This window comes from Phoenix dactylifera, chromosome 9 (genome assembly GCF_051530095.1).
Source record: "Phoenix dactylifera cultivar Ajwa chromosome 9, Ajwa_hap1_PhDact_Kaust_v1.1, whole genome shotgun sequence".
Lineage (NCBI taxonomy): Eukaryota > Viridiplantae > Streptophyta > Magnoliopsida > Arecales > Arecaceae > Phoenix > Phoenix dactylifera.
This window is the reverse complement of record NC_143198.1, coordinates 32,696,491-32,719,630: the sequence shown is the minus strand read 5'-3', so window position 1 is coordinate 32,719,630 and position 23,140 is coordinate 32,696,491. Positions and strand designations below refer to the sequence as shown.

Genomic DNA, 23,140 nt, shown 5'->3' with positions numbered 1-23,140 from the left:
GGTTGAATAAAAAGGCCAATAGCATCGTATTATGGAAAGCTTTTTTAGCTTTATCTGGATATTTTGGGATGCTGTAATGACTGATACTAGTGGTTACGTATATTTTAGAAGTTTGTAAATATAACCGTTGCAATGATAAAAAGGCAAACGTTAAATTGGGTCGGATGCGTTCCTCTCGCACGCGGAGGCAGCATAGGTGGAATAAGCCAACGGACCAGATGTCCCTAGGTGGAAATGTTGACGGTCGATCCATGCACGGACATAGAAAATTTAAGCGGCCGTCCGTACAAAAAAATCCTCAGCAACGTAACTCGCAGCATTCCACCACCCTCGCTTTCTGCTAAATTCCCACCGCCTGCCCGCCCTGCCCGCATTTTCCGCTCTCGCCTCACTTGCTCTGCCCGTCCTGCCCGTCGCTTTTCTCCTCTCTCTGTTCCCCGTTCCCACACACTTCTTCCCTACCCCCTCTTCTCTCCCTCCGAGCCATTGGTCTCTCCTCCGGTTCCCCTCCCCCTCCCCCCCGCCGTCAAATGCTCACGGACGCCGTTACGTAGGGCAGCTGCCTGCCCCCTGCTCGCCTCGCCTGAGCCCCCACCCGGGCAGTCCTTCGGGCAGGAGACCGAGTCCGGTTCTCTCCTCCGCCGCCACCTCCGTCTCCAAGCGAGTTTCAAAGTTCCCTCCGCGAGGTAGCCCTCCCGGTTTCGGAGATACCGACGAGAAATCTCGAGCTCCGTGGTCGCTCTTCGATCTCGGTATCATTCCACCTCGTTCGATTCTCTCTTCTTCGATTAGGGTTTCGAGCTCTGGATTAGTGGGATCTTAGTTTCCTGTTGCACTTTTGGTGCAGATTTGTTGAAAGGGTTTTGGAGGAGAGGAATTGTTAGGGCCGATTTCGGTATAAGGAATCTTTCTGGGAGACAGGGGTTCGGCTTTCCTAGCTGGGATCTTTGATTTCGAGCTGGTATGAGATCTTGAGGGATGGGGCTGGGTCCCGAGGAGTTTAAATTGGAGGGATGGGGCAGCGTTGGGAAGGGGAAGGGGAAGGGGAGTAAGAAGAAGAAGAGCAAGGCAAGGGAGGAGGAGACTGGATGTTGGGTTAAGTGCAGATTGATGCGGGCTTGCATCTCGTCAAGATCCAAAGTGGATACATCCATCAGTAATGCCAGCACTCATTGCGGTAATCTGCTCGCTCGCCCGCGTTTTCTCTCTTCAATTTGGCCTTGCATGATAGTTCTAGTGTCTTGTTATGATTGCTGCTTTGTTAGTATTTCTGCTTCTTCTCTATTTTTAGATTCGGTTTTTTGTCGTTTCAATCATGAATTCTATGATTATATGTGAACAATTTGGAAAGATCCGTGCTTTTTATCCTCCGAGGTGGGCCGGTTACTACTGTTTGATTCTTAGATTAGTTGTCTTTTGGTTATTAATTGAACTTAATATGTGAAATTCTTGTTGACTCCAGAACCTGGGAGATTTGGTATCTTTTGATTTTAATCGTTCTAGCCACATGTTGGGTGAAATAAAGGCAAAACAGATTTTACGCTGCCATGTCATTTTTGTGCTGATTTACTTCTTGCTCTGTTCGAGGTTTTGAAGTAATAAGCATGCATTGTAAATTGAAGATCAGTAATGAGAGTTGCCTTGGTTGATGTTTAACTGAAAATTGGCAAGTTGGAGGGGGTTGAACTGAAGAGTAGGGGGAAACTAGCTGTTTGGAGAGGAGCTCGAAGCCGATTATGGGGAGTAAATAGTTCGACGGGGTGTTGGGAAGGTGTCATCAAGATTCATAACAATGCCTTCTCCCTCTGCAAATAATGCTAAGACGTAATTACATTTTCTTCGTGGTGGTGTCAAGCATATCGTTATTGTGCTGTTCTATTTATGGTATGGAATTAGTTGTCTTTGATAACTTAAATGAATTTAAGCTTGAAAGTTTCTACTAACAGATTAACTTAGGTTATAATCCAAACAAGGAGAGGGAAGAAATTCCTTGAACCCGCTGAATCTCAAAAGAATAAAGAAAAATAAGGGACTTTTGGAGGCAGGGTTTTTGGTCTTTAATGAAAGTAAAATTGATAACAATCTCGCTATTTATACTAGTGAGGTCTACCCTTACAAAATCTTAGTCAAATTGCTCTTCTAGTTGGAAGAAATCATAGTTTTCCTACAATAGCCATGCCTGATAAAAATAACTATGAAAAGCTAAAATTTTTTTGGATGTAGATCTTGAATTCTGTATCAACTTTGTCTTCAATCTCATCTCTCATTTATTTCCGAATTGTGAGTTTTTTTTTGGTTAAAATTTTTCATAAAAAAAATTTACTTTGATCGGCATATTTGGAGGCCCAAAAATTATTGTATTGCCTTAATTGTTGTATGCGTTGAAACTTTTATGGATGGATGTAGCATCATAAATCTTGACAAGTTACCTATTTTTTTTAAAAAAGGAACTTCTCAATTCGACATTTTATGGGGAAGTTATGGCATTCAGAAGTTTTGATGTGTAATTTGGCTTCCAATGTGGTGGATCTTGTTCCTGGATCCTGTTCAAACCTGCCTAACATGGCTAGTATGATCCACAATAGGATTAGTGATCCTCTTGGTTCAAGGCCCCCTTTTTTGGGGAGTTTGGTTCTTGCTAAATTAAAATTGGAGATGGGAAACTCTTGCTTCTCCATTATATGACTAAACTACCGGGCCTCGCTAGGAAGTTGACCATTCCGGTTGATCCAAAAGACTCAATCCTTCAACCACATTGTTTCTGTGACCTTCCTCTCAACAATGCATTTTTCGGCAAGTGGCTTTTCCTGCTCTACTTGTAGGTCATCCAAAGCTGGTAGCATTGGTTTCTAATTTTGGTCTTCATTCACATGAAAGGCTTAAATAATTTTAGGTTCTCAGCATTGATATCTGAGTAAATTTCCATGCAAGGTAGTAAGTCAAGCTAAAAGGCATTCTAGCCAATCTTCTTCTGAATTTTGAAGGGACCATGTTGGATTGCTTTCAACTTGTTTCTTTTTCCCTTTAATCCCTCTTTCCCTGGGTGAAGCTTGACGAGCTCCCCATCTTGGAAGTTGTACTTCGGTCGATGCTTATTATTCCGATCATTGTATCTTTGTGACCTGTGTAGTTGAGCTTCAACCTTCTGAAGCACCTTTTTGATGTTCTCCAGAAATCATCAAGCTCGTGCCTAGTCTCATTCTCTTTGCTGTTATTTTTGGCTTAACATTAATTGGGAACTATAGATCAAAGGGGCTTTGTGGTTGACAGGCCAATTAGACCTTGAATGGCGACTTTTGGGTGGAACTGTGGATAGCTCTATTTTAGAATAATCATTATGTGTAAAAAAATGGTTGCAGTATTTTATTAAATTCATAGTTTAAAATGTCCACGCATCTGATTGGCATAAAAAACCTTGTAAGAAGTCTTCCATTTTCTGTATTTGCTTTTTTTTTTTTTTATTTTACAATTGTTTATTTAAAAGCGTTACTGGATAAACTCAATTTTGATTCATCAGTTACCAACCAGTACCATTAAGTTACCTGTATTTACCATGATATGTACAACATAATGGTAGTATTTTATAAAACCTTGCTCTTTGGAATACTCATCTTCTATAAGCATGTCTCTAGAAGGATCTTGATGGCAAGCATATTTTTGATGGATCATTTTTTATCAACACATCAAATTTAGAATGATTTCTCATAGCATAGAGGCTGTGTTTTTTTCCCTCTCTTTAAAAAATGAACATTTAAACTACATTGTGAAACCACGAGTGAAGAGAAATCGAGCATTAGAACTCAAAGGTAAAAAGGTCGTTGTTTCCTTATAATTGCTCTATGCACATGTTGGGTATTATGTCCAAATGTCCAAATAACAGCTGTATCATGCTGTTGTGTGTGATGGAGGTTGAAGAGTTGGATGCTTTGGTACTCCAGTTGGCAACTGCGCCAAATGTCAAGGTCTTTTGTTATATTACTCATCCAGCTCGATTAACTCATCTCTTAGGCACAAGTAGTAGCTTTTTCTTCAATATTTTCATTGGCATGCATGCTTAACTTCTCCGAGTTCTGTCAAGTTGGGAGGTTATTCTTGCTTTAGCCTTTCAATGTCTTCTAACAGCCGGTTAATCGCTGCTATTGTGCATGGACCAGTAGAAAGTAAATCCACAAATGATGGTAGCAGGGACCAACCAGCTGCACCAGTGGTCTCTGGTTCCACAACCACAAGTACTGCTGGAAGTAATTCGTCCACTACTAAAGTAGGCGAGGAATTAAAACTTGCATCTCAGTTGCGGAAGTTCACTTTCCATGAGCTTAAGTCTGCCACAAGAAACTTTAGACCGGAGAGCCTTCTGGGAGAGGGGGGCTTTGGTTGTGTCTTCAAAGGATGGATCGAGGAGAATGGAACTGCTCCTGTGAAACCTGGTACAGGGTTAACTGTTGCTGTCAAAACACTCAACCACGATGGACTTCAAGGGCATAAAGAGTGGCTGGTATGATGTCTTCTGACTCCAATCTTGAGTTCTTCATTAATGAATAACTAGTATTTATCCCTTTCAAAGTTCCCACTCACCATGTATGATTTTAATGTTTTTGCAGGCGGAAGTTAATTATCTTGGTGACCTTCAACACCCAAATTTAGTGAAGTTGATTGGTTACTGTATTGAAGATGATCAACGATTGCTGGTGTATGAGTTTATGCCTCGAGGAAGTCTTGAAAACCATCTTTTCAGAAGTATGTAACTGCCCAATTTCACTCTGTTTGATATTGTTTCTAGTAGGTACCTTGTCAGTTACCAATGAAAAGCCACGCCAAAAAATTCAGTATAGGCTAACTTGCCTAGCTACAAGTCTCCGGAGTTCAATTGCTGTATTATTTTTTGAATTTTATATGTTTCCCTGAAGAAATGCTATTTTCTTTTCCTTAAAAGTGTGCAATAGAAATTGCACATTAGGGTTGAAGCATACTTTGGTTACTTTTAGTGTTACTCTGTAGTCTGTATCAAGGTTTGCTAGTTATATTTGTGTAGTTTGTTTAAGAACACTGGTGCTGGTTTATGATATTGGAACCAGCTAAACTTATTCAGTTACTGGTGTCATATAATTTTCAACTTTTAGTGTTATGGCTTGACCAGAAGTAAATATGATTATAGCATGTACGCCCATGATTGCAAAATTGATGCTAATATGCAGTCTCTAGTATCCAGATTTTTTATGTTTATTTTAGCTCAGCATCAGCAGTTTGCTAAGTCCAGTGTTTAGGATTTTGATGTTGTAAGTACAAGAGAACTAAAAATTCCATTATAATATAGTGCCACACTCATTTCTTTGTCAGTGGAATAACACAGGCACAGAGATGATGGCCACGCAAACTCAAAACACAAATCTGTTTAAGTTCTTCTGCATTGCCAGCTTTGCATCCTTTTCCTTCATTGTAACCAGATAAAACAGCATCCCTCATAAGATGGATACCATCTTGCAACCCGTTGAAACAATTGACTATTCGTCTTCATGAACATTATTAGGTTCCATCATATGTTCGCTTCTTATTCCTTGTTGTGAAGCCGCAAGTTCGTTATGACGAACCAGAGAGTGTGTCCATTCCTTACGCCAAAGGTATTCATTCTATGCTGCTATCCTATCACAAAGTTCGTTATAACAGAGAGCAAGTTGAGTTCTACCTTGACATCTCCACAAGGCTCCTTTGAAGGCCTTATCCCTTTTTTTTGTCTTGTTAATAATTATAATAAACCATTGCTTATGCCATGAATTTATCATTCACTTCATTTATCATTTACTGCTCAGTCAGGCTTATGGAACTCCTCGATGGCCTTTATTTGCACTATCAGTCTTAGGATTATATCTTTTTTTTTTGGTTGTTGCAGTTGAAATGATGAGTGAACTATTGCCTTTTGTCAATATCTAATCTCTGCTATCAACCATGCTTTGTGCGATAGGGTCCCTGCCTCTCTCATGGCCCATACGAATGAGGATTGCCCTGGGTGCTGCAAGGGGCCTTGCCTTTCTCCATGAGGAAGCAGAAAGACCAGTGATATATCGTGATTTCAAAACATCCAACATTCTATTAGATGCGGTGTGTAACAAGTTCATATATGTCTCTCTTTTATCTATTTATATGACTATTTCTGAAAATGTGCCCTTCCAGGATTATAATGCAAAGCTCTCAGACTTTGGGCTTGCTAAGGATGGTCCCGAGGGGGATAAAACTCATGTCTCAACGCGAGTGATGGGAACATATGGATATGCAGCTCCAGAATATGTAATGACAGGTGAATCATTGAATTGTTACTGGCATTTGTTAATATCACTCTGAACTTGATGTTGGTTGCTCTTTTTTTTTCTTTAAGCTGTACTTGTTGATGTATGGAAAAGATCCAAGCAGGGTGATAGATATGTGTTGCCATAAAATATTCTATTATGCTTGATTTGCTCTTGCCTGTATTTCTTTTTGGGTTTTCTTGAGTCTTCTGACTCTGTGTGCTTTCAATGTACTTGCTTTGGTCGCATGCTTTGGTAAAGCATGATTTTCTTTGTATTCAATTTACCAAGTGATACCACATTGATTGCCTACAGGTTTCATTTAATGGACCAAAAGGAAAAAAATGTAAATCTACCATATGTAAGATTCATTTCGTCATAGGATATCAGCTAATAGCAGATTGATGTTGATGCCATTTAATTTACCAAGTGTATTCCACATTGATCGCCTCCATGATTCATTTAATGCGCTAAAAAGAGTGGATTTGATGCAAGATTCATTTAATTTACCTAAGTGCATCCCACATTGATCACCGCCATGATTCATTTAATGCACCAAAAAGTAAACCTACCATAAGTAAGATTCAATTCTTCGTAGAATATCAGAAAATAGCAGACTGAATTATATATTCATGTCGATGCATGCATCAGCATGTTAGATTTTATGTTTGCCTATCTCCCATCCTTCATTATGTTGGGCAGTATTTCATTATCTGTAAAATCGAGAGGAACATCATTTGAATATTCATTTGTCTTATGTTACTTAAAAAGCAACTTCACAATTTCAGCTGAACTTTATGGAAATTAAAGCGGTAATGTCAGCAGGCAAACTTGTAACTTACATGATGAAGTGCTTAACTAATCCATGTCTGTCCAGTATCTTGTCAGATACATGGTTTCCTTTTTTCTATTTGGGACATGGTAGTTGTTCTGGAGAGAAATATGCCATGTGAAAGGGATGATATATTTTTCAGTCGTCAGACTTTCACTTGCATTCCACTTTCCTGGATCTCCTTATTTCTATGTATTCAAGATGCTTCTAGTGGTTTTGCTAAACTGAAAAATTCCAGCAACTTTCATTAGTAATGTGCTGATGGTGTTATTAAATTTCACATGATAGATTCAAAATATTTAGGTCAAAATTGTTTTTGCAGGTGAAATATTAATAATGAAAGAAAAATACTGACTTGGCTATATAGCTTGGATGTGGCAATAGTAGTTGGTAAGGCATTGGTATTGGAATGGAGTTGCTGCAGACTATGAGGTAGATGGTGGTTGGAAACTTAATACTTGATTAAGTTGTATCTTTGTACCTTCTTACGATTGAGCGGCTCTTAAAGAGGAGTCAGTTCCATGTTAGTAAATGTGATAAAATACTATTTTGAGTGGGATGGTTTGGTGAAGACCACAACTTTTGATCTGATCGATGAGTGTGATCTCAAATTTGGAGGTGCTGTAGATGATTCTTCTTGAGAAAGATGACATAAGCATTATCAGGGATTCAACATTTCAAAAGCTTAGTGAGGTATTAAAAGGGACACTGCCAAGAAAATCTTTATAGACCTCAGAAAATGGAGAAAAATTGGTAAGGTAGGCATGCATCTCTAATTTGATTTCTTTAATATGATGCTATGAATTAGTTCTCAGGGTCTTTTCTACTTGGGTAGTGGGAACAGCTGTAATTTGTCATGTCTCCTATGTTCAGCCACATGTTGGTAGATAGACATATTGCATGTTTGCAGTTTGCTCTTGCCAATGGCTATGGTTATCGTGGAGCTCACCACTGATCCTGTTGTTCTATTATTTAGCATTTTGCAGTTTGCTTTCTGATTTTGTCAACTTACGCATGTCTGATATTATCTTTCCAGGGCATCTGACATCGAAGAGTGACGTCTATAGTTTTGGGGTTGTGCTACTTGAAATGATGACAGGGCGAAGGTCCATGGACAAAAACCGACCAAATGGCGAGCACAACCTGGTGGAGTGGGCACGCCCCCATCTAGGAGAGAGACGTCGCTTCTTCAGACTTGTAGATCCTCGCCTGGATGGCAACTTCTCAGTCAAAGGTGCCCAAAAAGCTGCCCAGCTGGCACATGCATGCCTCAGTCGCGATCCGAAGGCCAGGCCTTTAATGAGCGAAGTAGTTGAAGTGCTCAAACCATTGATCAACCTTAAAGACATGGCGAGCTCCTCGTATCTCTTTCAGTCAATGCAAGCAGAACGTGCTGCATCCAACACCAACAATCAAACTGCGAGGCATGTTTTAAAACTACAGGCATCGTTTCCGAGGAATGGACAGCAGCCTGTGAGGAGCCTCTCTAATGGTTCACTTCCCTCTCCATACCACCAATCACCAAAGCCCAACGGCAAACAACCATGAGCACATCGTTTTCGGTGACTTCGAGAAAGTACAAATATTGAATGGTGAAAGTATGCTGGACTGTGGTGTTTAAATTTGTTGCATATCCGGTGATCAAGTCTGATGGACTCCTTGGATAAAAGGTTGATGGAGGTGTGAGGGATTGGTGTCAGCCTTTGTGGGTTATAAGTTACCTGAAAAGAGTAACTGTGAAGAATATTTATAATTTGATGCTTCCATTGTCTTTTCTCTTGTTCTAGTAATTGTCAGTTGCTTGATATAGTCAGTTGATGCGAAGAAGGTTTTACAAGGGTTATCATGGGGAAAGCATGGGAAAAACTTCTCCTAGTTTCCTCTTTTCGTTTCTTTTCTTTCTTCTCCTTTTTCAAAGAAAAGCGTTGCTTGTAATATATATCAAGCTTGAAGTGATAGAGCAACAGTTTGCATTAATGCTAAAACCAACTAGTCCATGAGCACAATGATGGAAAGATATGATCACTTGGTAGTTGGTCTTAATTGTGTGCTCAGGTTGGTAGTGAAATAAATAGCATAGCATGTGGGGGCGTTGGCCTTTCTAATGCCATCAGAACTGCTCCATCCATTACGATCTTGCTGCCGGCATATCTAGTTCAGATTATTTTTGTGCAAAGGATGGTACCAGAAAAGATGCAGGTAACCTCCTCCTGTCTGCTGGCAAACTAAATCAGAGTCCCCATATCAGTCTCAAGCATTCATTGAAGGATATCAAATCTCATTTGGAAGCAAAGTGATAAGTGAGAAGGAGGTCGCCAATTGGCCCTTTCAGATTTCCTTTTCCTTCTATCAAAAAATATTCATTGAAGGATATGATCTCTTCTGGAATATTAAAAAGCAGCTGCCTTTTGTTTTAGCTAAGCAGTCTAATCCAGCCTGTGACTTAAATTGCAAGCAGGCTTGGAAACATTGGATGTCTTTGAATGCTCGGGTTAAAGAACTAATTGGCCCTCAGAATGTGCTGGGTTGGGGATGGTTAAGCTTAAGCTCTTCTCCAGATTAAAGTAAGAGTAAATTACACAGACCCCCTCGAGGCCTGGATTAAAGAACTAATCTGCCCTCGGAGTTTGCTGGGATGGGGGTAGTTAAGCTAATGCAGTCATCACTCGCTAACCTATTTAAATCTCAAAATATTTTAGCTAATTTTGGACAAGGTTAAAAAGACTAAAGTATCCCAAATAGGCTAAATTAACATTAAAGTCTTTTTAAGACTAAGCCCTTTTTTTTAATCTTATTCCAAATCAACTAAGATATTTTAAGACTCAAAGAGGTTGAGACCGACGACTTTGACATGGTCCGTTAGCTTATTTAAAGAAAGATAGCCGTGTGGGATTGTGTTATGCACATAGCCAAAGTTAGGTGGTGGAATGTATATTTTCCAAATGTTGGTTGGGAATCTTTAATTACCCCAAACCTCGGTGGGGTCAGTGTAATTTACTCTAAAACTAAATAGATCGAATGGCTTGAATGACAGTTTGTAGGTCCCGCAAGAGGCATGGTTCCCAAAATAGATAAGTTGAAGGCTTTAGAAATGGGAGGCACAGATGGTAGATTGTAAGGCCATCTAGTTTATATATTGTGATGAGGATAGATGAAGTAACAAACCCTTGGATCAGAGAGCCTAGGAATTGCCAGGTAATGCTTGTCTTGTTGCTCAAGTATTCTGTTGTATTTGGACGGGCCTAAGAAAATTACATATCAACTTTGAACACTAAGTTCTTTTCATTTGCTTGGAAGTTAGCAGTGGCACGGGCTGCCGTAGAACGATCGTTGGTCTCCTCTGTGGAACGAGACATGGACGAAAACAAAAAGGACCATGCAGAGTGGTTATCCTTTTTGCAACTCAAAGTGGTTATTTAGATTGATGTTCGTGGAATTTTGCGAGACGGGTCGACGAGGCCATCAGAACCGTTCTTTAATGCGCACGAAGGTCCATTTCTCTATTTGCGTGCCATCAGCGACCGGCAGGGCCTCTTCCAATCCTTGATGTCATGTTTGGACTGGCACGACAAGCCCAACCCAACACAAGCTTTAATCTCAAACTTTTTTTTTATTTTTTTTATTTTTTTTTACTGAAAGGGATGAATTATACAATATAGATATAGATATAGATACAGCTAAAAAAAAGTTAAAAAATAACAGATCCCAAAATGCACTGAACAACTCCCTCTCTTCAATTCAAAGACTATTTTCAGAATGGTTGGCCACATACGAGGCTACCCAATCCGCTGTCCCATTGGCCTCTCTATACAAATGCTTCGCCTGAAAGGCCATCCCACCACAAGCCATAGCTCAGATATCTATGAGCAATGGATGGTAGTTGCCCACATCACCCACGCTCTGTTGGATCTAGCCAATAACAGTCGTCAAATTGCTCTCAAGCAGTACAGCTTTAGTCTGTAGTGCCCGCCAAGCATAACCCAAGTCAGCCCAAGCTGCCCTCAACTTAGACCCTAGGATCGAGGAGTCGAAAATCTAGAAACCACCAACCGCAATCATCCTGAAATCCGGACCTCTAATGATAAAGTCAGTACGTTCCCTCCTACCGCCATCCAGTACGCATCCGTCGAAATTGATCTTGAGAAAACTTGGAGGTAGGGGCTCCCAATGTGAAGAACACCGTACGAGATGCTCTACGAGTAGATCGTAGATCCCCAAATGTCCCGAACTATTAAAAATCCATCCAATAGATGCGACTGAGCAATCTCGGTCATCTAAGCCTGCCCCACTCCACAACGAACCTTGGTGGGGGACAGCTCTCACCAAACGTCCATGCATTTTCGGACAACTAGATCTGATAAGACATATAGGTCGTCTTAATAGCCTCCTGTCGGATCCGTGCATCTCCGGGGATATCGAGCCATATTAGATGGCATTCCACACGTCTTATTTTGTTTACTCTTCTTTGATATGTCTGGTTGTATTTACGTTAGAGGTATATAAAATGAAATACCGTTTTTGAAAAAAAAAAAAAAAAAAAAAAAAAAAAAAAAAAAAAAAAAAAAAAAAAAAAAAAAAAAAAAAAAAAAAAAAAAAAAAAAAAAAAAAAAAAAAAAAAAAAAAAAGGAGGAGGAGGAGGAGGAAAGGAAGGAAGGAGATGCAGAATCCAAGTACTTAGCAGGGCTTGGTATGGCACGCCCACGCCAGGCCATTGTGGATGGGCTGAGGGACAGCGTGCTTGCCTTCTCCGTAAATGTGCCTGGGACCACAGCCAAGGATGTCATGGGTATGGACCGTATGGTGCTGGTGACACAATACTTTGACACCATGAAAGAGATCGGAGCATCTCGAACTCATCTTCATGGTGCCGAGCTTTGAACAGTTCAAGACTTGCATGCTACCTCGTGACTTGGACAGCTACGATGCTGCCAGCTCGGATGCACCTATACTCAATCAATCACAATCATTCGTTTCTATGGGCCTTGCTCATCATTCACGGAGAGCTAATCTTAGTGCAACGCTGCACAAATGAGCGGCGGTGATGCACGGCGTGCTGAGTGCGGAGAATAATTGCTCGGCGAATAAACCGGGGCGCCGCTGAATCATTTGCCAAACCATCGCTGTCCACGCAGCACTTGTGGCAGCCTGGACGCCTATAATTAATTTGATTAAATATTATCCTCGTCCGTCGCGGCGCCCCTCATTTCTGTTGCGGCCGTTCCGTATTGATGATATCCGAACCGGAAGGGATTCTCTATTTATTCGCGCCTCGTTCGATCGAAACTTCCAAGCGGATTCGGGTCGTCCCATCTCCTTCGACGACGACGACGACTCGATAAAACCCCGCCTCGCTCTCTTGCTCGCCGGCTTCACCGGGATTCTTCTTCGCTTCCGGCTCCCGAGGTAAAGCGAATCTTTCTCTTGGTTTTTGCTGAATACTTGCATCTTTTTTCGTGGATTTTTGTTGTTCCTCGTGTTCTCCTGGCGAGAATTCGATGCATGGGGGACTCTGATTGCTTTGCATCCGTAGGGATTTGCTTGCCGTGTTTGTCTATTTAATGGGATGCTCGGTAAATAAGGTTTAGAGAAAGGTCTCGTTGACCTGCTAGGGCAGGAAATGAATCGATCCTGATTGCTGGGCGGTGATGTGATTTCTTGATCTTTCTTGCTTCTTTTACCTGGAGAGGATTTCCCAAAATTTCCACGAACTTTCTGCGATTCTTGACTGGATTTAGGTTTATCCTTTTTGAATGGCTGGAAATCGTTCAGCGAAAGAAGAAAATGACTGGATAATTGTTCTGGGTCTTAGGGCAATGGATGCTTATCCCGTGTTCTTCCGACCAAACAATTAATGTAGCCTTACCTGTATTTTCGTGACTTCGTGTTGCGTTTGGTCTGGAAAAAAAGAAGGAAAAAAAGAAGGATTACGAGAGGTATATTTATTCTGATAAAGCTGTCTATTCCTGTTATGGCAATGGCAAGGGTATGCTGGAATTACTTTATTTCTGGAATATGCCTGCTGCCCCATTTTCATGGACAAAACAGCCCCTGGAAATTTTAGCCAAACAAAAACAAGAGTTACTTGGAGAATAATTCCAAAAAGAATGAGTGTTCTTATTTCTTGAGCCAAACACAGCCTTTGAGTTTCTTAAATGAAGATGGTATTGGTGATTGAGGATTTGATGATTATAAAACAATGACTTCTGTATTTATATTGCATTAAGGTCTCTCTCTCTCTCTCTCTCTCTCTGTGCCTGCCTATCTGCATGTCTCTCTTTGTGAATTAGATTTCCTGTTTAGCTGTTGCTAGTTTCTTAACATGAATGTGTGACATTGATTATCGACAATACTATGCAATTATTTTCTAATCTAACATTTATAGGCCAGCGTATTTGGTTTTAAAAGTTCACAAGAATTATACGTATCTTTGTCCTTGACACCGTATTGAGTGGTGAATGAAGGATATTGGTTTTTATAATGTGGAGATGAATATCTTGTGCCTAGTAGATAACCTCTGTGAAATGTCACTGCAAGTGATATCTATTTTCCTTTCACTACCATAGGAACATGGCTTCACCAAACTAATTCGAGCATTTTGGTATATGAGTATCAATTGCAACCAGTTGTTTCACTCTATTATATGATCTTTGCTATGCTATCCTGCTATTACAAACAAAAAGTGTCACTTCAGAATATGTAGATTCCTAGAAATTTGAACCATAAGCTCTAAGTCTCAATAACATGATGCTTTATGATTTAAAATATATGCTTGTTCTAAGAGTTAAAGCAATGCTATATTTGTATCAATGCTTATTACATGGATTGCTCCTGTTAGAAAATGTATGTGCAATTTGTAAACAGGCTATCTTGTTTGGTGGCTCTCAAGTTATCATTATATTGACCGAGCATACCTGTTTTTTAAATTTGAACAAGGAAGAAGCTTGCAGTGACTGTTGATGTAGCCTTAATAGGAATAATTGGCAACCGGCTCCCTTTGCTGGCTCCATTTACTTGAACTAGGTTTGGTAGTGTGGTTATGTCTTAAATCGGTTTTTGTCCTTTCTTTTTTACTGTCATGCAGTTAAGAAATGGGGCAGGCTTTATGTTGCTTACAAGTGGACCAGTCAACTGTGGCCATCAAAGAAACTTTTGGTAGGTTCACTGATGTGCTTGAGCCTGGATGCCACTGCTTGCCATGGTGTCTAGGGCAGCAGATTGCTGGCTATCTCTCATTGCGTGTGCAGCAACTTGATGTTCGTTGTGAAACAAAGACAAAGGTGTGTTTCATAGCTGCCATCTTTTTTTATTAAAAAAATACACTTAGTATGCATTCTTATAGATCATGGTCATCATCAATATTATCATCATTGTCATCAGTATAGTTGCATTATGTTCTGGAAAGAAATATAGTCAAAATAAAAATATTTTTTGGCATCAATGCCTGGCGAAACTTTGATATTTTGTTTAGTACTATAGAGTCTCTTCTATGTTTGATAATCAGATCAGTTTTATTAAGGCGCACCTAGGCACCATCTTGGTGCCCTGCCTACTGCAAGTTGAGGTGAGTTTTGCTAGGTGCTAAAAAGGCATGCTGTTTGTGTGCCTCATGGAGAAGTCTAGGCAACAAAAAAAAACGGTGAGCCTTATTTATCATTAATATGAGCCATCCATTAATCATGCTTTGCTGTCCATGATGGTGACTATCTTGTCCCATGTTTCTGGAGGCCAAAGAAGCATGTTGTCTCTTTTAATACAATGACTGTGCTTCTTCATCTTCTTCTTTAACTTTTGAGCTGGATAATCAATATTTGCACACTTTTTTACCTTTTTTTTTTTTAAGACTGGGAAGCCCTAGCCATCCTTGGTGGGGGTTTTCTACCTTGTGCCCACCTAAGTCAGAGCTCAGGCCCCGAAGTAGACTGAGCTAGAGCTCATGGAACCAGGGTTTTTCTAATCGGAGGCAAAATTGAGGGTCGATGCCACTTGGAATTGAACCGCTGACCTCTTGCTCAAGGGGCGAGAGTTAATACCATCCAAGCAAGCACTCGATGGTTACTTGTTTTTAATTTTTTGTTGTTGTACTTCTCATTTGATAGTAAATATTATGTTGCAGTTGGTTACTTGACATTATATTTGAGTGTGTAATATTTGACATGCCATGTTGTTTTTGTGTGTGTAAATCTGTAGTCTAATGCTTTTTATTTTTTTGCAAGTGTTGATAAATTGATAATTCATTGGTAATGTTTAACATCATGCATTGATTATTATTTATATATATAGCCTCACTTCATCATGGTGCATGCGTGCCTTGCACCTTGGCTCCAATAGACCTTGTTGCTTTGGTGCACCTTTAGTCTTTGATGACTTTGGATCATGTAAATGTCAAAATCCAAGTCCTACCTGTAACTTCATTTTATTGCCTGTAACCTGTATGCTACTTAAACGAAAACCATTTTAAAAACAAAGCCAACTTTAAATGGAGACTATGAGTGGTTTATACTTAACATTACACTTTTAATGGATGGTTTGAATTGAAGTTTGAAGACGGAAGATGCTAAAAATACACGATGAATATCTTGCTTGAGTCAAATTAGATTTGAAGCATGGTGTAATCTATTAAACAAACAGCTCCTGATCTGATCTCACATGTACTTTTTTTTAATTTGTCTGGTCATATTAGTTTGTTATTCCTATTTCCTGTTCTGCTTTTCGGTTCCATTAGTACTGAATATGCAGTAAGTATAATGGATCTATTGAATTTATCATGTCTTATGTGCATGCTCTTGGTGTTTCAGGATAACGTGTTTGTTACTGTTGTTGCATCTATACAATACCGTGCTCTTGCTGGCAAGGCATCTGATGCTTTCTATAGACTTAGCAACACAAGGGAACAGATTCAATCATATGTTTTTGATGGTATGATTGCATTACTTAATCTCTTATTGTGGCAAACTCTTTCTTATAATATTGAATGTTGTCCCATTTCTTCTTGTTGATCTTTTGTATTCGCTTTGAAGTTAGTATCTTGTGCATAAGTTAGGAAGTAAAGTATACTCGAATTTTTCTTTCCTTTGTATGTTCAAATTATCTTCTTTAATTATAGTTAGCTAACATATAAACATTTATCTCTTTATATGATTTTGCTTATCCATGCATTTACTCACATCTGGACACTAGACAATGTATGACAACGTGCCCTATGTTGATCAGTCATGATTACCATTTATAGGTCCCATATATGGTATGTCGTACCATACTGAACTGGACGGTACGGAGTGTACCGTACCATGCCGGTTCGGTATTGGTACATAGTACAGGGGCATACCCACACTTAATATGTTGAACTGGCTCTGTACCGTACTGTACCGACATGGTGATTGCATGGCACCAGTACAGGATCTAGTATCGAGACGATGTACCTTGGTCCATAGACCCCATCCACCTTAATTTTGTATCCAATAGCTAGAAATTATCTGCGGCAACATAGACTTTACTTGTACTAATTCATACATATCAATACAGATCTTGGTTGCCTGATGCATGGTGCGATTGGCAATCGATACGTAGATAAGAAGCATATGAAGTATCAATATGTGTATATAAATATGTTTTGTGATTTATAGTCTTTAAATTATAATAAATAATAATCAGTGCAAATTCCAATATCAATGTCACACTATGCACTTTGTCACCGCTCATTAGGGCGAAATGGGTTGAGAATATTGAACCAAAACCATGTTACCCCATGCCCCCTTTTTCTTCCACATACACATAGACGTACGAAATGTTTTTTTGATTACAATTAACAAGTCTCATCCCAACTTTTTGCTTGTGGCATCATTAACCATTTTCACTTTCTGGTTTATAAAGTTTGAAACTATTTATTATTTTTTTCCAAAATACTTTCCCTTTTTGTCAATATTATGTTATTATTCCGTTCTCAAACTCCTCCAAAGCATTTTGAGCCTCTCCTCGAAAACTGTTGCAGCTCAGTTGGCATGGTTATTACCATTCTAATTGCCTCCCTGCCACTTCATTCAGTTCAACACTTCCTTCAATGTACGCGTACTTCACCTTATCGTTCCTACTTTTATCACACATTCACCTTAGCGTTCTTATCTTGGCCATGCTTCTTTGATATCTTATAATTTTTCCCTTTTCAGTCTTAAGGAATGCTTAAAAGGGCCATCCAGTTAAGTTTTGTTAGGTACATATCTGTTAGTTTCCCTTCTTTTTTGTAATATATGCAAGATAATGAAAATGAAGACAATAAGATGTCAGTTAGATATATTGACTAAGGCCTTATTTTATTTCCGTTTCCATGTAAAATTACATTCCATAGTTTTTGATTACTTGTAGCTTTGCTGCTTGGGGCTTGTTTGATGTTGCTTAAAAAATCCTTTTGTATCTTTTAGAGCAAAAAAGCATTCCTCAAAAAATAATTGTTTGCTAACATTGTCCGAGAAGCGCTTCTAAAAGAAGAAAAGTCAAAAAAATAACTTTGAGGGGAACCTAGAAAACCTAATTCCGGCTTTGTCTTTCATAAGAACTTTCTAAAAAGCAGAAGCAACAGCAAGCATGCCCTTGGAGCGGGAGGTGGGTGTGAGAGCAGATTTGAGTGTGGGTACAGGGAACTGGAGCTTTGAAAAGTATAGGAAATGCTTAGGAAGCGGGTGTGAGAGTTTCCATGAGAGATTCCCAAGTGGGTTCAACACTCCAAATAGAAGTTTCGTGCTACTAAGACTTGTATAGATCGTTGAAAAGACCATCCACCAAAACTTTTTTTCCATAATTTTTAATTCGATCTTATTCTTCTCTTATCTGCTGACACTATTTCATTTCCAAACAATATTTACATGGTTATCTTTTTTTGACAAGTGTTACGTTCATCTAAGATAATTGTAAAGAGTAATTCTTCTCAAAAAAGTGTAAAGAAATATGGGGCTGTATTTCATCACTAGCGCTTTAGAGTCTTCTTGATATCCTGTCCTTTACAATTTCTCCTGGCATGTTAAGTACCTTTATTTAATAATTTCCTTCGAATTGTTACACTCATTGCATATGCATGTAGAAAGCACACATACATAGAACCTATCTCGTACTGCTATAATTCTAAAATCTGAACTTCTAATTTTATTCAGAATGAGAAGTTATGCTTCCCTCTTGATTATAGGACCTTGGCATTTTGATTTATGAAGTTTGCTAATTCTACTGTGGATTCAAGTTAGCTGGGTGTTGCTTTGTTCCAGCCGATCCTTCCCGCATAATTGGTTTTTGTTTCTCTCTCTCTCTCTCTTTCTCAGCCAGCCAATTTCATCCACCTTTGTCATATGATAATGGAATAAAAACAAAGTTGGTTTAAAATCTCTTTTCTTATCATTCCAATCTAATCTGATCTAGTTTTGATTAAAAGGAGAAAATCTGTTATTGAAAAGTCCATAACCTTATGGAGTCCAATCGAAGAGTTGATATAAATCCACATGTCTATAACATGATAAGCCATGCATAGTAGAAGAAACCCGAGATCAAAGGGGATATGGCGTGCTAGTTTTCTTGAGAACGTAAATTATGCATTTCTCAAAACCTGCTTTGCACTGGTTTCCCAATTTGGTTTCTTGAGAAACTTCTGTTGAAGTGGTGAAAACGTTTCTCAGTATCTAATTCCACAAATCTTTCATAAAGTCATAGATCATAATTTTCTAAATTACGTTTTTCACTTTGCATTTAATAAAGTTTTGTATTAGTTTGGACTGAGATAAATCCAGTTTGAATCTTTTATTTTTATTTTTTCCTTTTTTTACTGTCTGATCTGTGTAAACAGTTGAGGCAAGTTATGTAATGAATACTTATCATTGATCACGGACTCCTTTAGGCACTGCTACTATAGGTTTTTTGTTAGTGTCCTGGTAACTAGGTATGATGTTTGGCTACATGACAGTTTGGCCACGATGAAACTGTTTTTATGGGTCAGATAGAGTTGTTTATTAAATTTCTATGATGAAAACATAATTCACTAATAGTAGATTCCTTATAAATGTTTTCCTTGCTGATAGTCATCAGGGCGAGTGTTCCAAAGCTGAACTTAGATGATGTATTTGAACAGAAGAATGATATTGCAAAAGCTGTGGAAGATGAACTTGAAAAGGTAATCAATCTGTTCATTTCATTATTATATTTCACTTGGACAAATTAGTCAAATGACCTCATCTTTTGTGATATAGGCAATGTCAATGTATGGATACGAGATAGTTCAAACACTTATTGTGGATATTGAGCCTGACGAGCATGTTAAGAGAGCAATGAATGAGATTAATGCAGGCAAGTTTATTTCATTGCTTGGTGCTCAAAATTCTCAATATTTGTGGTCTTGACATTAATTGATGATCTTTGCCCTTCCATTAGAGTGATCTTGTTTTTGAAAGTGACTTCTCATTGTGAATCAATGCATGGTCTTTCTTTCTTTAGCATACATAATCCATTTTTATCCTGAAAATGTGAACAGTCTGCTTACTTTGCCTGTTAATAATTGCACACGAATGCTTGTATATCATTGGTTGCTGTCACAATATTTTTTCGCATTGGATTTCATCATGTGAGCTTGGAATAATTTTCAAGGCAATGCTTTAGTATGTTTTGCTATATCCTGAATGTGGGGTTGTCATAGCATCCTGATTGGTTATTTGTCTCTATTTTTGGATATGTGAAATGCTTATGCAAGCAAAAGACAGGGTATGTGCTGATCTGCTACAGGCATAAACCAGGAGGGGGATTGAAGTGACAGATTTGAATGCCTGTGTACAACATAACATTTAGATGGATTTGGCTGTAATGTGATCATGTACAGGGGAGTTGATTAATAGATATGAACTAAGTTAAAGGGGCACATGCTTGGACACAGTGGGTCCAATGCTCATTGGACCATTGGATATTCTAATGCAACACTGGTGCAATCAAGTGGAGCCGAATCGAGTAGCTAGAGGCTCGAGCTTGACTCGATTCAAAATACTTAGGCTTGAAACTTGACTGGAGATCGATGAAGCCTTAATATCTAAGCTCGAATTCAACTTGAATATCAGCTGAGCCATATTCAAGCTCGAGTTTGAGCTTGAATTTAAGCCTTGGGCATAATTAAAAAATATGGTTCAAGTTAGGAGTTAGACAAGATTTTTTAAAAAATATAAATAATGTATTTTGAAATATTAAATTAGTAATATATATTATAAATAAAATATAATATTATTAAAAAAATCTATACTCGATTAGTCCTTTCGAGATGAGTATTTTGCTACTCGAGCTCGACTTAAAAAATTTTTTGAGCTACTCGAGCTCGAGCTTGGACCTGAGTCGTGTTGCTCGGCTCATTTGCACCCAGGCCCCTAGGTGCATATTTCGTATTGATATGTATTAGTGCTTTGCATTGATGCCCATTCTCATGTGATGTGCACAAGAACATGCGTTTTATGCATTTCAGGAATGGGCGGAGGTCAGCTATATGATAAAGTTTTTTTATCCAGCAATTATTTCTCCTTTTTGAAAATTTTGTGGTTTTTATTAGATTCAAATTATGATATCTTGGACTCTTGAATATTTGAAGATCTGCTAGCATCTGTATATACATGGTATAAATATTCTGGCTTCTTGCTGTCAATCTTAAAAACTGTCGTAGTTGAAACAGATGCTGTGAGCCCATATTTGATGCTTTTTTTTTTTGTAACTGTGAAAAAGTAAAAGGATTTACAAATTTATTAAATTATTATTGCTAGATGTTATCATGGATTTTTTCTTAACGGTGCTATCAACTGTTGCAACAGCTGCTAGGCTGAGGGTGGCAGCAAATGAAAAGGCTGAAGCTGAGAAAATACTGCAGATCAAGCGCGCTGAAGGAGATGCAGAATCCAAGTACTTGGCAGGGCTTGGTATAGCACGCCAACGCCAGGCCATTGTGGATGGGCTGAGGGACAGCGTGCTTGCCTTCTCCGTAAATGTGCCTGGGACCACAGCCAAGGATGTCATGGATATGGTGCTTGTGACACAGTACTTTGACACCATGAAAGAGATTGGAGCATCCTCAAAGTCCTCTTCCGTGTTCATCCCTCATGGGCCTGGGGCTGTGAGGGACATTGCTGCGCAAATAAGGGACGGCCTCCTCCAAGCCAACACCACTCACCAGTAGGACCAAATGGAGGCTAGTTTCCCAGCAATGTCATGGCTGATTGTTTAAAAGGGTTGATTGTTTCTTTTCTTTGTTAAGTGCTTTAATTTGTTGCCAGTATTGGGAAGATGCAGAATACAAAACTATAAGATGGTGTGCATATAGTGAGTATATATTTTAGGCTTATTGTTTTGTGCATTTTGTGAGCATGTTGTACATGATTTGGTGTAACTAGCGATTTTCATGGTACAATTTATGAGTGCATGGTAAAGGCAATAAGGATGGAGGTGACTGTTATTATCATTGTTATTTTCTTTTGTTTTGAACTAGTTCGGTTGCTGTTGTTTGTTTGAGTTTCAAGGGAGCAGCCTTAAAGCCAGGTTGGATGGAGGCTGAAGCAAATAAATCCCTTCGATGGAATTGGAAGGTTGTAATGGAGAGTGCAGACTTCCTTATGAGTATTGCTTGTTGGATTCATTTTGCTGTAGGTATGTTCTGATTGGACAAATTGAAGCAGCCTCATTATAGGAAAATGTCGTGGTTCGGTCCGTTTCAGCAGAGCTCTTTGTCACGGACGTTTGACGTTTATGACTTGTCCGCCACACCCACGACCGAAGAGGGAGGGGATAAGAAGAAGAAGAAAAAACATACCAGTTAAGGCGCAGATAGACATTGATTTTATTTTTCCCCCTGTTAAAAGCCAAATACGTGAACTAGAGAAGACAAGGGCAATAAGGAGCGATAAGAAGTTTAAAGGTGAAGATGATAGATCAAGCCACAGAACTGATCCCATCATAAATGGTCATGGTCCAGAATCACCAGAACATTTTGTTCCATCAAGAGGCTTGTGTGCATGCCCCACTTCGGACATGAGATTTATGTATGCCATGTTTAGCTCTAATGGCGCTTGAAAGGCTCAAATGAAAGGAGATTCCAAGACTGAGCTAGCCAAGTCACCGGAGAATGGTGCCAGAAAAGATGCAAACAACCTGGGTTGTCCCTATGTACAACAATGCTGAACAGGTCGCAATCGGTCGTTATGGTACTTGCCCTGCTCCTTTGCCGGATTTGCTGAATATGATGGCAAATACCCAGGTAGAGAATGGGGTGAGATCACTAATGGCCTGCTTATCGTGGCGCATGAGGTCAGCAAGAAATGAGAGGATCCATCAGAATTCAATGTGCACACCCAATCAATTGGTAAGATCTTCTTCCTATTACCCGCTGGAAATGGTTTTTTTTTTTTTTTTGAAGATTCTGCTGGAAATGGATTCAGAACAGAATTCTGCATCTTTTGAGACATTAGAAAGGAGCAGGGGCAGCCTTATTACCAGGCCTATTGGCCGACCAACCATCAACTTAGATGGCTGTCTCCTCCCCTTACTTTCTTGAAAGTAAACTTCAATGGAGAACCGGGCAACTGCAGCTTTTATTATCAGAGATCATCAAGCACACCTGATGTGGGCTGCTGGTCGGATGTTATTCTCTTATTCTGTTTCATATGCTGAACTGGTTGCAGCATGGGCTGGAATTCAGTGTGCTGTTCTCAGGTTTAAAGCACCTCAAATTTGGTTGGAAGGAGATTCTACTACAGTTCTAACTTGGATTTCTGTAGGTGTTTAAACAAAGGAAGTAATTAAGCCATTACTATTAGATATTTTACAGTGGAAAAGGGCCTTCTAGGCGTCCCATGTTCATGGTGAAGGTAATCGTGCAGCCGACTGGGCAGCAAGAGCCTCCAAGGGGGATTTCAACATCGCCAGTGATAGTAATACTTCAACCGGAGTTCGTAAATATTCTGTTGGCTGATATGTGTGGTGTAACTTACAGCAGGTTTTAGTTTGGTCAGCCCTTTCTTGTAAATATTCTGTTGGC

The 23,140-nt window shown here is 39.3% G+C and overlaps 2 protein-coding genes across 7 annotated transcripts; both read left to right on the top strand.

The window, feature by feature from the left end:
* The first annotated feature begins 370 nt into the window (after positions 1 to 370).
* On the top strand, positions 371 to 9,098 carry LOC120112501 (serine/threonine-protein kinase PBL34-like). 6 transcript variants are annotated; one of them, XM_088705108.2, is made up of 7 exons: positions 457 to 752; positions 848 to 1,177; positions 4,158 to 4,495; positions 4,602 to 4,737; positions 5,960 to 6,096; positions 6,169 to 6,292; positions 8,150 to 9,098. In XM_088705108.2, the coding sequence occupies exons 2-7, from the start codon at positions 979 to 981 to the stop codon at positions 8,659 to 8,661; spliced, it is 1,446 nt and encodes a 481-aa protein (XP_088561234.1). In that variant the 5' UTR covers positions 457 to 752; positions 848 to 978; the 3' UTR covers positions 8,662 to 9,098. The 6 variants fall into 6 exon arrangements, with proteins under 6 accessions (XP_088561233.1, XP_088561229.1, XP_088561234.1 ...); XM_088705106.2 differs by having other exon boundaries at positions 459 to 752; positions 4,155 to 4,495; XM_088705107.2 differs by having other exon boundaries at positions 371 to 1,177.
* A 3,181-nt stretch (positions 9,099 to 12,279) lies between these two features.
* On the top strand, positions 12,280 to 21,568 carry LOC103720490 (hypersensitive-induced response protein 1). The gene is made up of 6 exons (XM_088705113.2): positions 12,280 to 12,516; positions 14,195 to 14,390; positions 15,909 to 16,029; positions 19,167 to 19,258; positions 19,335 to 19,431; positions 20,925 to 21,568. Exons 2-6 carry the CDS (start codon positions 14,202 to 14,204, stop codon positions 21,284 to 21,286), a joined length of 861 nt encoding a protein of 286 aa, XP_088561239.2. The 5' UTR covers positions 12,280 to 12,516; positions 14,195 to 14,201; the 3' UTR covers positions 21,287 to 21,568.
* Positions 21,569 to 23,140: the final 1,572 nt, after the last annotated feature.